Here is a 16443-nt window from a genome sequence, read left to right on the forward strand (position 1 = left end):
CCCAAAGGGAGCTTGGGCTCCCAGCGGAGTCACAGCCAACGTCTGCAGGCACCCACGTGCTCAAGAAGGAGCTGCGTACTGCAATACTGCCGGAAATGCATTTGCTTTGCTTCTTTTGTCCCTCAGGTGTCATGGAAGAAGTTAGGTGTCGCTGTTGGACACAAAATGATTCACACAAACAGCTCAATGTGTGATAGAAAAAGAGAGAGATTTATTCTGTTGTTTCAGTATTTATAGATCCTTGACAATGACCAGGGATTGGATAGTTAGGTTACTAGCTTCCCAACCACACTGGTTGTGAGAAATATCTATTAAAAGACATATCTGCAATGGAATGTATAAACATCTATGTGTATAGTTACTGTCCTAAGGAAGTGGCTAAAAACTATGAAAACAAGATCAGAAGGTTTAATTCTCAGAGCAAACATTAGGCTTTTGAGAAGCAACCAAGAGGCCAGCCGGAAGAAGCACACTTGCTCTTAGTCATAGCCTTGGGGCCCAGAAGTGGTGTTTGCTTTGCTTTCTTGACATCCTTCTTCCTTCCCAGGCTTTTCCTTGGCGTTGCAGATGAGTGCATTTGCTGAGCTCCCCTGGCAAGCCTGGAGCACTGCAGCACGCACTGTAAGGATTTCTTTGCCTGCTTTATGACTGAGGGCAATTTCCCAGGCTCCTCTTTTGCGTCGGCTGGACACAAGATTGGGTTGCCGGGCACAACGTCAGCAGCAAAGGCAGAGCGGCTGCTATGGTGAGGTCAAGGGAGCGCTGCCACGTCACAGTGCTGTCAGCACGGCATTGTCCCGGTGCGCGCAAGGCCCGCTTGTTCCAGAGCAGCTCTTGCGCTCTTGCCAGGAGCTGTTCCCGGGCTGCTCCAGCAGAGAGCTGCCACAGCCAAGAGGCCCTTTGGGACTGCTTGGCTGGGCTAGTGTCTTCAGCCAATGCGTGGGAATCCCTGCATGCAATTGATGTGAAAAGCTGCTTGTGCTTCTGGGCAGAACAGAAGCTCTGGCTGTTAAAGAACAGCTGGCATTTCCATGCCTCTGTTTCTATTTCTCTCCTGGCAAAAGAGGCCCAAATGTAGACAGAGCCTAGCACGGTGTCCTTGTTGTTCGCTTGCTTGCTTGCTGTGGGACGGACAGAGCTCTTGCTCCCGATGGGAGGGATGTTGGGAAAGGGAAATACTCTCTGTTGAGACTGACTTGTCTTGTGGGAGTTGCCAGCACAGGCGCTTCTCTGAGGGCCTCTGCTTCCTTTCCCCTTGCTGGCTGCAGGTCACTTCACCCGCGCATGGAGACAAGCCTGTCCTTTGGTGAGTGAGTGGCAAAGGAGCCTCTGACCTTGCTGGCGTGTAAGAATTGTGCAGTGAGCTGTGAGCTTGGCCTGTTACAGTAGAGTGGGGAGTGGCAGGCAGGGAGGCTGAAGGAAAGCCCAGCTGCCTGTTGGTGTCAGCAGGAGCAAAGGCAGCACTGGCTCTTTCCTAATTTTCTGGTGAAGAGCCTTTCAAGAGAGGAAAGTCAAGGGTGGCAGCCCAAAAGGTGCCTCACTGATTCTAGCCAGGATGGAAGATGAAATGCACGGCAAGATGGAGGAACACCCAATTCAACCATCTCAGTAGGGTTTTGATGGCTCAGAATGCCACTTGTATCAAAGTCTAGCATTTCCCCTTAGTCCAGGTGCTTTAGGCAGCTCAAGAGCAAGCAGCTCCTGAAGGATTGGCTGCTGCCAGTGTGTCTCACTGCTGTCTGTCTGCAGGGCTCAACGGCAGGGTCGGCACCTCCTCTGGCTCCCTCTCTTGGTGAGGAAGAGGCTGAAGAGGAGCAAGACCACATCAAGCCCCCAGCTGCTGTCCCTCCACAGCCCAAACAGGCAGAGCCAGTGTCCTGGGGTGACTTTACGATACTGGTATCCCCAATCGTCTGGTTTATGTTATATATTAAGTTCTGCACCTTTAAGACTGGCTTTGAGAGCAAGAGAGGGGGAAGAAGAAGTGCGCAGTGTGTTAAGGAAAACATCACTCACACACATCCCGCTCCTGGACTGTGGTGTCTGCAGCACGGACAGACAGCAAAGCAGAGCTTTCTCTGGCTTTTAGTTAATTTTAGCTAGCTGAGGCAGAAGAGTTCCCTGGACCTTTGTTTTTTTCAATTTTCTTGGATCTGTACAAGCCTGCTCTGGACTGAACACCCAGCCAAACCCCGGGAGCTCACGCCTGTGGCCCACCGGGGCCTGGGCCTCGGCACTTTTCCAGCGCCGGAGGGACTGATAAGAACCTGAGCGAGCCGAGCTGCACCACATGAAGAAGACTTTTCTTCCTAGACTTACCATCCCATCAAACAGCAAGAGGTTTTATTATTTAATATTACTCAATTTCTGTTAAATAAACAGCTTTTTCCACTTCTCTCCCCGGAATTTTTTTTCCTTTTCCCGGACCCGTTAGTGAGAAGAGGCATTTCCCTGTGGAGATCCCCATTTGGAGTTTTCCTTCCTGATTTGCCCTAAACTAGAACAAATACAGTTTTTGGCGCCCAACGTGGGGCGAGAGAAAGTGGAAAAACCTGTACTGATTGTTGGTTGTATTTATTCTGTATTGAGATAAAGCAGTCAGTAGTCATGTTGTTTGGATACATAATGTCTCTTGGGGTGAAGGCCTTCATGTGGACCTGGTCCCTAAAAGTTTTTGAAGTTTTAATACCTGTCTTTGCCCTCTTTCACAGTAGAGGGGCACGGATTAGAATGGTTATTGTGCTGGGCTCGGTGATAATGATTTATAGGAAGTTTATAGAACTACTGAAGTTTCTGTCAGGTATGTTTGGCTTATGGTTTCTTCGCCCGACCCTGCCTCCCAGTCCTAGTAGCACATTTTGGGAGTTTATTGGTAATTGCACCCAGTTTGTTAGAGGAAGACCAGGGGATGAGGCTCTTCAGCCTTTTCTTTCCTTCTTCTCCTTTGAATCTGTTATGTCCCTCTTTGAGAATATCCAGTTTCCCCTGAGTGTTAAAGATACCACTTTCCTGGTAGTACAGCTGGTTCAGCTGTTAAGCTTCCTCTATATAGTCTGCAGCTTCTCTAGGATGAGGGCTGAGATATCCAGAAGAGCCAACGAGACCCCTGCCCCAGAAGTAGACTCAGGTGTGGGAAATCCTGAGTGGTGTAGAGAATAAGAGAGAATTGGCCAAACTCTGAAGGAATTTTCTGATTCCCCAGCCTGGGAATTTTCACGTAAACAAATTCAGAACCCAGATGAAGTAGGGAAATATCTGGAAGAGAATTGCTGTGATGATTCTAAAAAGAAAAATCTCATTGCAATAAGCTGGGCCCTAGCGTATGCTTATCGCACGGTGCTAGATACTGTAGGGCAGGCAGATAAATCAGCAGCTACCCCAGTGACTCAGGCTAAACCAGACAGTGAGCCTAAGCCAGCAGCCAAACCAGACAGTGAGCCTAAGCCAGTGTCTGTTGCTCCTGCCACGAGAGGCATGAAATTCAAAACCAAAACCGATCGGCCAGTAGATGATGATAATGGTGATGCGGGGGAAGGACCCTCAAGACCAGCAACTGACACAAAATCAGAAGGCACTGGTGAACCTTTCTCCCTGAAAGACCTTCGTGGCCTGAGAAAAGATTACACTCGATGACCTGATGAATCTATAATTAGTTGGTTAGTCCGTCTGTGGGATGCTGCATGTGAGGCTACAGTTCTGGATGGCACTGAAGCGAGGCATCTGGGATCCCTGTCACACAATCCGGTTATTAACCAGGAGATGATGAGGGGGGCTGACCCTTATAGTCTCTAGGAACGAGTCCTAAGAAGTGTGGCACAAAGATATCTGTGTGCAGACGATCTCTATATACAGCAAACTCGTTGGAAAACCATAGAACAAGGGATTCAGCGCTTGAGAGAAATGGCAATAGTAGAGATTGTCTTTGTGGATGACTTGGGTACTAGAAATCCAGACTTGGTGCCATGCACATCTGTGATGTGGCGAAAACTTGTTCGACTTGGGCCACAAGAATACGCTTCTGCTTTAGCAACAATGAAGCAGGATGACCGGGAAGAGACTGTGCTGGATATGGCGAAGAAGCTTCGAGCATATGCAGATACCGTGCATGGCCCCATACAGACAAAAATTGCAGCTATAGAAACACGTATGCAAAACTTCCACGACAAAATGGAGGAGAATTTCAAGAAACTCAGAGAAGACCTTCTTCCAGTCTCAGCAGTACAGACCAGGAGCCCTGGTACTCAACGCAGAAGTTACCCAGATAGAGAGAAAAAGCTATGAGCTGAGCTGTGGTTTTTCCTACGTGACTGTAGAGAAAACATGAAAAGATGGGATGGAAAATCTACTGCTGCTCTGGCAAAACGGATGCTTGAACTGAAAAACAGCAAGACTCAGGGGGAATACTCCACCAAAAAGAAAGCCACTCCAGTAGCCTGTAGTCAAACTGACAAGTATGATGATAACCAAGCTTAGAGGGGCCCTGCCTCTAGCCAAGTAGAGGCTAGGGAAAACCGTGTCTTTTGGACTGTGTAGATTCGTTGGCCTGGCACATCAGAACCACGAAAATATGAGGCCGTAGTTGACACTGGTGCACAGTGTACCCTAATCCCATCAAAATATGTAGGGGCAGAATCTGTTTCTATTGCTAGTGTGACAGGGGGATCACAAGACTTTACTTTAGTGGAAGCTGATGTGAGCCTGACTGGAAATGAGTGGAAGAAGCACCCCATTGTGACTGGCCCAGAGGCCCCATGCATTTTAGGCATAGACTACCTCCGAAGCGGGTATTTTAAGGACCCAAAGGGGCTTAGGTGGGCGTTTGGGATAGCAGCTATAGAGACAGAGAGCATCAAGAAATTGAACACTTTGCCTGGACTATCAGAGAACCCATCTGTAGTAGGACTCCTGAAGGTGGAAGAACAGTGAGTACCAATTGCCACCTCGACGGTGCACCGCCGGCAGTATAGGACAAATCGAGAATCGAGATGCTGTGATCCCCATCCACAAGATGATCCGAGAACTGGAGAGCCAAGGGGTGGTCAGCAAAACTCACTCACCCTTCAACAGCCCCATCTGGCCTGTGCGTAAATCTGAAAGAGAATGGAGATTGACTGTGGACTATCGTGCATTGAATGAAGTGACTCCACCTCTGAGCGCTGCTGTGCCGAATATGTTGGAGCTCCAGTACGAGCTGGAGTCCAAGGCAGCGAAGTGGTATGCCACTATTGACATTGCCAATGCATTTTTCTCCATTCCCCTGGCAGCAGAATGCAAGCCTCAGTTTGCCTTCACGTGGAGGGGAGTGCAGTACACCTGGAACCGACTGCCCCAGGGGTGGAAGCACAGCCCCACCATCTGCCATGGACTGATCCAGGCTGCCCTGGAAAAGGGTGAGGCTCCAGAACATCTGCAGTACATTGATGACATCATTGTTTGGGGAAAGACGGCTGAAGAGGTCTTTGAGAAAGGAGAGAAAATCATCCAGGTTCTCCTGAAAGCTGGTTTTGCCATCAAGAAGAGCAAAGTTAAGAGACCAGCTCGTGAAATTCAGTTCCTGGGGGTAAAGTAGCAAGATAGACGGCTTCAGATTCCCACTGAGGTCGTCAATAAGATCACTGCAATGTCTCCACCCACCAGCAAGAAGGAAACGCAAGCTTTCCTAAGTGCCATAGGTTTTTGGAAGATGCACATTCCTGAGTACAGCCAGATTGTGAGCCTTCTTTACCTGGTCACCCGCAAAAAGAACACTTTCCAGTGGGGCCCTGAACAACAACAAGCCTTTACTCAGATCAAACAGGAGATCGCCCATGCAGTAGCCCTTGGCCCAGTCAGGACAGGACCAGATGTGAAGAACGTGCTCTGCTCTGCAGCCAGGAGCCATGGTCTGTCCTGGAGCTTTTGGCAGAAAGTGCCTGGAGAGACTCGAGGCCGACCACTGAGATTCTGGAACCAAAGCTACAGAGGGTCCGAAGCCAACTACACTCCCACGGAGAAGGAAATCTTAGCTGCCTATGAAGGAGTTCAAGCCACCTCAGAAGTGATTGGCACAGAAGCACAACTCCTCCTGGCACCCCGACTGCCAGTGCTGGGGTGGATGTTTAAAGGAAAGGTTCCTGCTACCCACCACGCCACCGACGCTACATGGAGCAAGTGGATCGCCCTCATCACGCAGCGCGCCCGTATTAGAAACCCAAATCGCCCTGGGATTTTGGAGATAATTACAAACTGGCCAGAAGGTGAAAACTTTGGTCTCACTGATGAAGAGGAGCAGGAACAAGTGACACGGGCTGAAGAAGCTCCACCGTACAACCAACTGCCAGCAGAAGAAACACGCTATGCTCTGTTTACTGATGGTTCCTGTCGCATCGTAGGGATGAACCAGAAGTGGAAAGCAGCCGTATGGAGCCCCACACGACAGGTCGCAGAGGCCACTGAAGGAGAAGGTGGATAAAGCCAACTTGCTGAACTCAAAGCTGTTCAACTGTCCCTGGACATTGCTGAAAGAGAGAAGTGGCCAAAGCTCTACCACTACACAGATTCATGGATGGTAGACAATGCTCTGTGAGGATGGCTGGAAAGGTGGAAAAGGGCCGACTGGCAACGCAGAAGAAAGCCAATCTGGGCTGCTGATGAGTGGAAAGACATCGCCACCAGGGTAGAGAAACTATCTGTGAGGGTCCGTCATGTAGATGCCCATGTCCCCAAGAGTAGGGCTAATAAAGAACACCGAAACAATGAGCAGGTGGATCAGGCTGCAAAGATAGAGGTGTCAAAGATAGACTTAGATTGGCAACACAAGGGAGAGTTGTTCCTAGCTCGATGGGCCCATGACGCCTCAGGCCATCAGGGTAGAAATGCCACCTGTAAGTGGGCACGAAACCGAGGGGTGGACCTAAACATGGACAGTATTTCCCAAGTTATCCGTGACTGTGAGACGTGTGCCACGATCAAGCAGGCCAAGCAGTTGAAGCCGCTATGGTACTGTGGGCGTTGGTCCAAATATAGATATGGGGAAGCCTGGCAGATTGACTACATCACACTGCCCCAAACCCGCCAAGGCAAGCGCTACGTGCTCACGATGGTAGAAGCCACCACTGGATGGTTGGAAACCTACCCTGTGCCTCATGCCACTGCCCGGAACACCATCCTGGGACTTGAAAAGCAGGTCCTTTGGAGGCATGGTACCCCTGAGAGGATTGAGTCAGACAATGAGACTCATTTCAAGAATAACCTTATAAATAGCTGGGCTAGAAAACATGGCATTGAGTGGGTGTACCATATCCCTTACCATGCACCTGCTGCGGGAAAAGTGGAGAGGTACAATGGACTGTTAAAGACTACCTTGAAAGCGTTGGGTGGAGGATCTTTCAAAAATTGAGAGCAGCATCTAGCAAAGGCCACCTGGATAGTTAACACCCGAGGTTCCACCAATCGAGCAAGCCCAGCCCAATCCAAGCCCCTGCATAAAGTAGACGGAGACAAGGTCCCAGCAGTACATCTCAGAGGTTTGTTAAGAAAGACAGTTTGGATCAATTCTACTTCGAGTACAGACAAACCCATTAGTGGAGTTGTTTTTGCTCAAGGACCAGGTTGTACATGGTGGATAATGCGGAAAGATGGAACAACACAATGTGTACCTCAGGGAGATCTGATAGTTGGGTGAAGATTATGAATAAATGCCCTTGTCTGTATATAATGTATGTGTTGTAGGGTTAATATATATATATATATATTAATTTTGATAATAAGTTGACGATATGGGGATAAGGGGTGGAATGTCCTGGGGTGACTTTATGATACTGGTATCCCCAATCCCCAATGTTATATATTAAGTTCTGCACCTTTAAGACTGGCTTTGAGAGCAAGAGAGGGGGAAGAAGAAGTGCGCAGTGTGTTAAGGAAAACATCACTCACACACATCCCGCTCCTGGACTGTGTTGTCCGCAGCACAGACAGACAGCAAAACAGAGCTTTCTCTGGCTTTTAGTTAGTTTTAGCTAGCTGAGGCAGAGGAGTTCCCTGGATCTTTGTTTTTTTCAATTTTCTTGGATCTGTGCAAGCCTGCTCTGGACTGAACACCCAGCCAAACCCCGGGAGCTCACGCCTGTGGCCCACCGGGGCCTGGGCCTCGGCACTTTTCCAGCGCCGGAGGGACTGATAAGAACCTGAGTGAGACGAGCTGCACCCCATGAAAAAGACTTTTCTTCCTAGACTTACCATCCCATCAAACAGCAAGAGGTTTTATTATTTAATATTACTCAATTTCTGTTAAATAAACAGCTTTTTCCACTTCTCTCCACGGAATTTTTTTTTCCTTTTCCCGGACCCGTTAGTGAGAAGAGGCATTTCCCTGTGGAGATCCCCATTTGGAGTTTTCCTTCCTGATTTGCCCTAAACTAGAACAGCCAGTAAGTGGCACCAGCGGTTGGCACAGCCTTTGGTGCAGGGCCAAGCTTCAAGTGGCACATCACCCAGGCCTTGGTGCTCATGGCTGAAGATGCTGGGGGCTGTGGACTTGCCACGACGTTCGTGTTGCTCCAGCCAAGCCGGGGACCCCTGCCTAATGGATTCTGAGCTTTGACTTTTAAGCAGCACTTGGCTGGGATGCTGAGAGGCCCCGAGCATGTCTCTCAGGATCAGAGCAGGGGCAGCGTGAAACGATGGCCGGTGTAGAAGTGAGCCCCTTGGTGCCCGGTGTCAGTGCAGGCTGCCGCTGGTCAGCGGACAGAGCGGTCCAAAGACACACTTGACAGCCTTGAGGGATACTTGGGAGGCCCTGGCCCCTTGCAGGGAGCCGGCCCTCTGCACGGTGTAAGGAGCTTCAGGCACAGCATAGGCTGTGCTTCAATTGCATGTGGTCAGAGCAGAGTGTGGTGAGGAGAATCCGCACCAACGCAGCTCCGCACTGTAAAGGCCGGCTGGGTGTCAGGAGGGCAGGAAGGCAGCTGCCAAGGGCTGCTCCCTAAAGCCTGAAATGCAGAGGGGAAATGAGTGAAACAGATGACAAGAGGTCAGACATCTGCACGCTAGTTCCTGGTTGATTTCATTGCCCAGGAGAAGGCAGGAGGAGCAAAGCACCAAGGCTCTGGGACCCTGCTCCCACCTCCTTCTGGCTCTTTGCAACTGTGTCAATACCATGTGGCAGCGGTCTAGCAGAAGAGCTGATAAAATGTAGCGTGGACCTCACCAAGACCTGCTGTACCAGAGCAGCCCTTGGCCTTTTCTCATTGCCTTGGAGTAGGGGACATCCAAAGCCCCCCAGCTGAAGAGGCCTGGCGCTGGCTGACAGCGCCTGCCTGAGGCCTTGCTTTTGCCGTGCGCTCTGCAGGGCATCTGGGCCTGCCAGCCAGCCTTCTGACGGGCCACCTTTTCTTGTCGCAGCTGGACACACGCTCTGAAATCCAAGGTGCCGCTGGAGCAGCAGGGCCTGAGGCAGCCGGTGCTCCCACAGCTGCTGGAACTGGGTCCAGCAGCCTCGCCCAGCCGGCCAAGATGAGAGAGGAGTAGAGGCTGATGAGGCTGAGTACGTCTGCTGTATTTCTGGGGGACTAGAGCAGAGTGCAAGCCATCCGTCTTGGTGCAGGCTGGGCCACGAGTTCCTCCCGGGTCTCGTGTCTCAGAGGCCCTTAGGCCTCTCTGCACAACCTGCTGCTGTTCATCCAGGCAGCGAGAGAGTGCTCGGTGCGTTCCTGCTGCCTCTGAGGGCAGCTGGGATTGGCTTGCCTCTGCCTGGGCTGCCTTCTGCGGCAAAGACAGAAGCAGAGATTGCTTCTGCTTGAGCAGAAGGCTGGCACTTAGCGAGTGGCTAGGCTCCAGGGAGCTCTCAAGCTGCCGACTGGCAGAGGGGTGGTGGCATTTTGGATGGTCTGGGAAGCGGCGTCTCTGCTTGCGAGTGAGTGCCTTGCACTGCTTCTGTCTTTCAGGGAGCGTTGTGAGCCCGGGTGAGCCAGGGAGGAAATACACAGCCCTTGAAGAACTTGGACGAGGGTAAGCAGGACGTCTGCTCCTTGTACAGCAGCGTGGGCCACGTCTTTCACTGGTGCCATATCCAGCGCCAAGTCAGGCAAACTCCAAACATGGTCCCCCTCTGGCTTTTCCTCTTGACACCTCTCAGGACTGCTGAGTCAAGAGCAAGCAGATGGCATCATCAAAGACAAATTGGTGCTGGCAGTGTCTTGCTTGTGGCAAGGAGCAAGAGCTGGAGGATCTCCTGGCCCTGCAAGCTTTATGGGCCACCAGAGCACCTTGCTGAACAAGAGCTGCCAGATAACAGCTCTCAAAGACATTGTTTCCAAAGTTAGTCTTGTCCACTTTATACACCCAGCCACGCACCCACCCAGACACACAGGCTTAAGAGCCCCACTTTTTTGTGTGTTTGGTTCAGAAGCAAGTGCACGTGTGCCTTGGAGATTTGCAGCAGCCCCTGGTCTTCATGTTGGACCCGAGTGTTCTCTTGGACAGCCTGCATGGCAAAGGGTGGCTGGGCTGATGTGCTCTTGGCTGAAGAGACGCTGCAGCCAGGCTCTTTGGAAAGAGTGCAGCAGACAGCCTGGGGAGATCTCCTGCCTAGGCTTGCTTTCAGTGCCAGGGATTAAAGAGCTTTTTCTGCTGCCCTTTTCTTTCTAGGGGCTTTGGAGCTGTTTATAGAGCCCTGGATGCCAGCACAGGGAAACAGGTAAAGATTCAGCAGCCCCCGCGGGTTTTGCAGCTCCGGAGCGCTTCCCCTGCTGCTGGAGACCGTGGCTGGAGCTTTGGCCGGCCGCTCCATCTCTGCAGCAGAGGCTGCTCGTCTGCAGCACAGACTGGGCTCAGCGTGCAGAATGCATTTGGGACAGGCTTTGGTGCTTCTCTGAAGCTTTGCTGTCTAGTAACAAGGCAGTTTGGCAGAGCTCAGCTGCGTGGTCGCACAAGCACTGGCTCCGTGTTCCTTGTGATCTGCTGCAAGGAGCGACTTGTCAAGTGAACAGTCTTCTATGTCCTTTTAGGTGGCCATCAAGAAAATGACGCTGCAAGAGGAGGATTCCGAGGAGCTGGCTGTCAATGAAATCCTGGCCATGAGGGACAACAGGAATCCCAATATTGTTACCTACTTAGACAGGTTGGGGCGTTGGCATGTCAGCGTTCCTTCAGATAGTGCAAGGCAGAAATGACCAACCCCTTTGGTCAGCGGCAGAAAGCGGAGCTGCTTGTGCTTTCTCTACTTGTGTCCAGCACAGGGGAGGAGGTTTCACTTGGTGTGCAAGAATCTCTTCCGGCATATGTAGCTTGGAGAGCAGTGGCAAAAGCCTGGCTCAGGCCCTCGGGTGACTGAGCTGTACCCGTTGCTGTCTCTCCATGCCGTACTTTTTCTTCTTGCAGCTACCTGGTCGACGAGGATCTCTGGCTGGTGATGGAATTCATGGACAGAGGCACGCTGTTCGATGTACTCAGGGCAGCGTACCTGGAGGAAGAACAGATAGGCGCTGTCTGTCGGGAGGTGAGGGATGGCGCCTGTGCCGGCCCTGGCCTGCACAGGATGGTCCTTGCCAGCGGGTGGGGAAGAAGAGCAGAGGTTTCTTGCTCACTCCTTTGTTTTGGTGCTGCTGTCACGGCACCAGGAGAAGAGTGAGCATCTGAAGGGAACTGCCTGCCGTTGTCCCCGCACTTGCCCAGGCTCTCGTACTCCTACATGGCGTCTGTCCTCTGACGCTCGCGCTTGCTCCCTCGCTTGCTTTCACTTGTTTCCTCTTGGAACCTCTGCCTCTCCGTGTTTGCCTGGAGCGTGTCTGTCTGTCCTGCACCCCTTGCTGCTCCAAGGCAGCGTGCTGCTGGCAGAATTTCTAGCTGAAGGGATGTGCTGAGCTTCAAAGAACAGCACTGCAGTGCAGATGGCACTGGATTCTGCAACAGCTCTATCGTACTGCTTCCTCCTCTGCTGCCGCAGCTCTGCCAATAAAATCTTTGCCATGCCGCTGGCCAGCCAAAGGTCCCGCACTTTCTAACGAAGGCGGGAGGGGCTCTCTGAAGCTCAGATGCCTTTGCTTCAAAAGATGGAAAACACTTCTAAAGGTGCTGAAGCAGCAAGCTCTTCCTCTTGCCGACAGCATGATGCTGCGCTCACAAATTCCCCGAGAAAGGTGTCAATCTCCTCGAGCCCTTTCCTTTCTTGTGGCATGAAATCGGGTGGCCTGAACATTTCCCCTTGCCTTCCTCCTTTCTCTCTCAGTGCCTGCAAGGACTGCATTTCCTTCATTCCCGCTGAGTCATTCACAGAGACATCAAAAGTGGCAACATTCTTATGGGCACGGACGGATCGGTCAAATTGGGTGGGTATGGCTGGTCAGGCGCAGCGTAGCCAGCATGTGCTGTGGGGCTGCTTTTGGGGTGACTGCCAGTCGCCCAGAAGCGCTGCTTGGCCAGGGCAGGCATGCTGAGGGAGGTTCTGAAGTGAAGTTTCTTATTTCCCCGGCTGCAGCCGTGTGGACGCAGAGCACCGCAGCTTTGCCAGCCAGGACAAAGATTGAGCATGGCCTTGTCAGGCTTGGAGTGGGCAATGCTCGTGGCTGGTTTGCCAGCGGTCGCTGTCCTTGACAGGCTTTGTCTTTCTCCTCAGCTGACTTTGGTCTCTGTGCTCGGCTAAGCCCTGAGTGCAGCAGGTGCGACTCCAGCGTCGGCACTCCCAGCTGGATGGCGCCAGAAGTCGTGAGAGGAGAAGCCTACGGCCCCAAAGTGGACATCTGATCCCTGGGGATCACGGGGCTGGAGATGGTGGAAGGGGAAGCTCCTTACCAGAGGGAGCCCAAGTTCAGGGTAAGGTGCAGCTTCCCAAGGGGGCTCTGTGTGGAGAGAGTTTTTGTGGCTAGGAAAGGAGCAGCTTGAGCGTCCCCTTGCCTTTCTCATAGGTTTTGGACTGATCGAAAGGAACGGGCCCCCAAAACTGCAAAACCCCAGGCACCACTCGGCTCTCCTGCGCGACTTTCTGCGCTGCTGCCTGCAGGCAGACGAAGACAGGCGCTGGTCTGCCCAGGAGCTCCTGCAGGTAAGCAAAAGGGAAGTGGCAAGAAGCCCTGTGAGCTGAGGACAGCCGCATGAAGGGATGAAGGGGACTGTAGGCCACGTGGGCCTGGGTGAGCCAGGTGAGCGGCACAGGAAGGTGCAGGGGCAGAGGGTGCTCTGGGTCCTCCTGGTGCATCTTTCTGGTAGCCCAGCAATCCTGCTGGAGTGCCAGAGGCTGAAGAGGAATCTGTGATCTTGGAAAGTAAGGCTCCCTTTCTTTTTTGTTTTTTCTCTGGGCAGCATCCGTTTGTGACCTCAGGCCAGCCCGCCTCCAGCCTGGCTGCTCTCATCGTCTCAGCCAAGCAAGTGCAGGAAGACTGGAGAGGAGAGGCTTGCGCCTGAGGAAGCCTTTGTGCCACGCCAGCTCCGAGGAGTGCAAAGGGGATGGATGGTGTTTAGGCAGAGAGTCAGCCATCCCCTGGACTTTCTGAGGAGCTGAGCCACGCAGAGGAAAATTTCATCTTTTGTTGTTTTCTTAGCTTTGCCGTTTTTAGTTAGGATGCTACAGCATAGCAATCTTCATTAATGTATAGCTAAGGGTAGAGTATTGTTGTCGTAGGGAAGCTTAGAAGTAGCCTTTTAGGAGAATAGAGAGAATTGTCATAGTAAGAATGAAGCTATCAAAGCAAAAGCAAAAACTCAGCAGAACCGAAGCATGCACGTGCTACGAGCTGTCAGCCTGAACAGGCTACCTGGAGGAGAGAATGATGAAGATGATGAAGTAGCCAGAAGAGGCTCTGTTTCAGCCCTGGGTTTCAGCAAGACTGGCAATAAAAACCCAAAAGCCTCCAGAGCCCTTGCAGGTTCCTTTCCTTGCCACGCCGCACCTAAGACCGACGGCACCTTTGGAGCTGTGCGCTCCAGCCGGGCTGTGGCCTTCGTGGCTTTGCGCTGCTGGCCAGCAGCCCAAGGCTCTCCCCCTCACCATGGGGCCCTGTCCCAGCCCAGCCCACCTGCCCTGTAGAGATGTTGCCCCCGTGCCCTGGCGTCCCCCAGGGCCAGCAGCTGCTGCTGACGGCGGGGCAGGAGGAGGGAGCAGACCCTGCTTGTCCCCTGCTCCTGGCCATCACTTGGCAGGAGAGAGGAAACGAGGGCTGAAATGGCACGTCTTCCAAAGGCTTCCCTCCTGTAAACCTGTGGGGCACCAAAGCGCTCTACTCAAGGGGGTCTGGGGCCCTGCACGCACCTCTCCATGCTGAGGTGTCCTTCTTCCTTCCCTGAGCCCTACAGCCCTGCAGCTGGTTGATGTGAGCTACCTTGGTATGGGAAAAAAAATGGAGTCGCAACAGAGAGCACACTTGAGCTTCTGCTCTGGCCTTGCAGAGGAACTTGTGGGTACTCAGTGGTTGTCCAAAGAACTCTGCTGAGAGTTCTGCTGCTGCCCAGGGCTTTCATTGGTCTCTTAACTGTGGGGCCTTGTCCTGGGGAGCCCACTCGGGCTGCAGCCAGAGCTGGCTGCCACTGAGGCCACCTGGCCAAGAGCAGCCCTAGGAGCAGCAGGCAGAGGCAAAGCGAGGTAGGGAGGAAGAAGAGAGGGGAAGAGATTGGCCTTGAAAGGCAGACACACTCTGGGGTCCGCTCCTGGCCAGGGACCCTGCCCAGAGCCATCCCCTGCCTGTCGGGGCCTTGAGGGGCAGCTGTCCAGCTGGGCCGAGGTGTGCCAGCAGCTCCAGCCATGCTGGGGAGCCTTGGCAGCTCTGGGCCCTGCTGGGCAGGAGGGTCCCTGTGTGCCAGTGGCAGCTGGGGGCCTCAGCCGCCTCCTCTCTCCACAGGAGCACTTCTGGAAAGCAGCTGAAGGACAGTGGCTGCACTACACACCCGGGCAGCTTGAACAGCTCCTCTTCAGTAATGAGGGCCTGGGCAGCTCTCTCAAGAGAAGAGAGAGGGTCCTGAGAAGAGGACCCTGGAGCAGCCATTGCAGAGATGAAGGCATCTTCCTATAACCCTGTAGATCTTGTCCCCATGGGTATCCCCAAGGTGCCTTCAGTCCCACTTTTGATCTTCCTCTATCCCGGCCTAGCCCATTCCTTAGTTTTTGTAGAGACCCCAGGACCAGCCCAGCACCCTCTAGCCCCAGCTGAGACCTACATGGCCCTTCCTCTGCCCCTGAGCCTCTGGCCCTTCCCTCTAACCAGCACTGAAGGTGAGCCCATCTGCCAGTGTAGGTGATGGCCCCTTCATCTGTTCCAATAAAGAGATGGAGCTGTTACCCCAGTGTCTGCGTGGTACTGCCAGCAAAGCCCACACAACACCAGCCATACCTGAGCTCCATGTCCAGGAGCAGCCGGGGCTGACCCCAGTGTGGGCAGGCAGGAGCCAGGCTGGGGCTGCCATGACCAGCGGCAGGGCCCCAAGGGCTGGTGGAGCCCATGCTGAGCATCCATGAGCTGAGGGCACATTTCCTTCAGTGGCATCACCTGGGCCTGGACCTCCTCCACTGGCATGCCCAGGAAAAGAGGGAACCATCAAGAGCATCTCCAGTGATGCAGTCTTACCAGCAATGTCAGCAGGAAAAACAAAGTTTCTCCCTAATTAACACACCCTTGATAGGTCCTAACTGGTGGGCCATCACCAATCCTACACGGTGCTGCACAGGCTCTGCTCCTCTGGGCAAGGGCCAGAAGGGAAAGGCCATGTAGCTGTGGGCCCCAATGGGGCTGATGAACAGCACTGGAGGCACAAGAACCCAGCTGCAACTACACTGGATTTCCAGGTGAAAACACTCAGTGTAGCTGGACTGGGCTTCCCTCTAAGGCATGTGAGGGCTTTGGAGTGCCCTATAAAGTTCACAGGAGGCTGTGGTCCTTTGTGGGACAAACAGTGATATTTTAGGTTCCCTCCAAGTTATGGAGGGCACTGGGGTTCCCTGTAAGTCATGCAAGGGATCTGGAATCCTGTGTGAGGCGTGCAGGGGGGTTGGGATGTTTCTCAAGGTGTGCAGGCTGATGGGGGTCTCTCCTGAGGTACATGAAGGGGGGATTTGCGTTCTTAGTGCAGTTGTGGAGAGGGCTGTGGGCTCCCATCAGCCTGCTGGTGCTTTGTGTCCCTCCTGCTGCACGCAGTGGGGCTGGAGTCTCTTCTGAGGCATGCAGGGGATGCCTCCCGGGGTCCCTCCCGGGGTCCCTCCTGGGGCAGTCCGGCTCGGGGCTGCAGCGGCCCAGGGGTACAACCCCAAAATAAAGGCTTTTTGCTTCCTGAAAAACCTCTGCTTGCTCTGTGTGATTGGAACCCTCGCTCTATAATTTGTGTCCTCTAGCGACACCTGACCAGCAGTGTCAGCAGGCAAAACTAAGGTTTTGTTTAGCAAAGGCTCATAGATGAAGTAAAAGATTTACAATCAGGGCAGTCCGATGGGAGTGCGCTCAGGGGGTACAGCCAAGGCCATGAGGTCACGGCAGGCTCTGAGGT

General features: G+C 53.0%; 1 protein-coding gene across 6 annotated transcripts; it reads left to right on the top strand.

Annotated features, from left to right (window-relative positions):
• Nucleotides 1-718: 718 nt before the first annotated feature.
• On the top strand, nucleotides 719-13823 carry LOC111941845 (serine/threonine-protein kinase PAK 3-like). Of its 6 annotated transcripts, XM_086868455.1 has the most exons (11): nucleotides 778-1306; nucleotides 1750-2340; nucleotides 9382-9523; nucleotides 9924-9987; nucleotides 10627-10675; nucleotides 10986-11098; nucleotides 11359-11476; nucleotides 12206-12305; nucleotides 12593-12789; nucleotides 12882-13018; nucleotides 13276-13823. In XM_086868455.1, the coding sequence occupies exons 3-8, from the start codon at nucleotides 9514-9516 to the stop codon at nucleotides 12239-12241; spliced, it is 390 nt and encodes a 129-aa protein (XP_086724581.1). In that variant the 5' UTR covers nucleotides 778-1306; nucleotides 1750-2340; nucleotides 9382-9513; the 3' UTR covers nucleotides 12242-12305; nucleotides 12593-12789; nucleotides 12882-13018; nucleotides 13276-13823. The 6 variants fall into 6 exon arrangements, with proteins under 6 accessions (XP_086724584.1, XP_086724581.1, XP_086724580.1 ...); XM_086868454.1 differs by having other exon boundaries at nucleotides 792-1993; nucleotides 7891-9523; XM_086868456.1 differs by lacking the exon at nucleotides 12206-12305 and adding an exon at nucleotides 7891-8408 and having other exon boundaries at nucleotides 825-1993.
• The last annotated feature ends 2620 nt before the right edge of the window (nucleotides 13824-16443 follow it).

Source organism: Cyanistes caeruleus, chromosome Z (genome assembly GCF_971803275.1).
Source record: "Cyanistes caeruleus chromosome Z, bCyaCae1.hap1.1, whole genome shotgun sequence".
Taxonomy (NCBI): Eukaryota; Metazoa; Chordata; class Aves; order Passeriformes; family Paridae; genus Cyanistes; species Cyanistes caeruleus.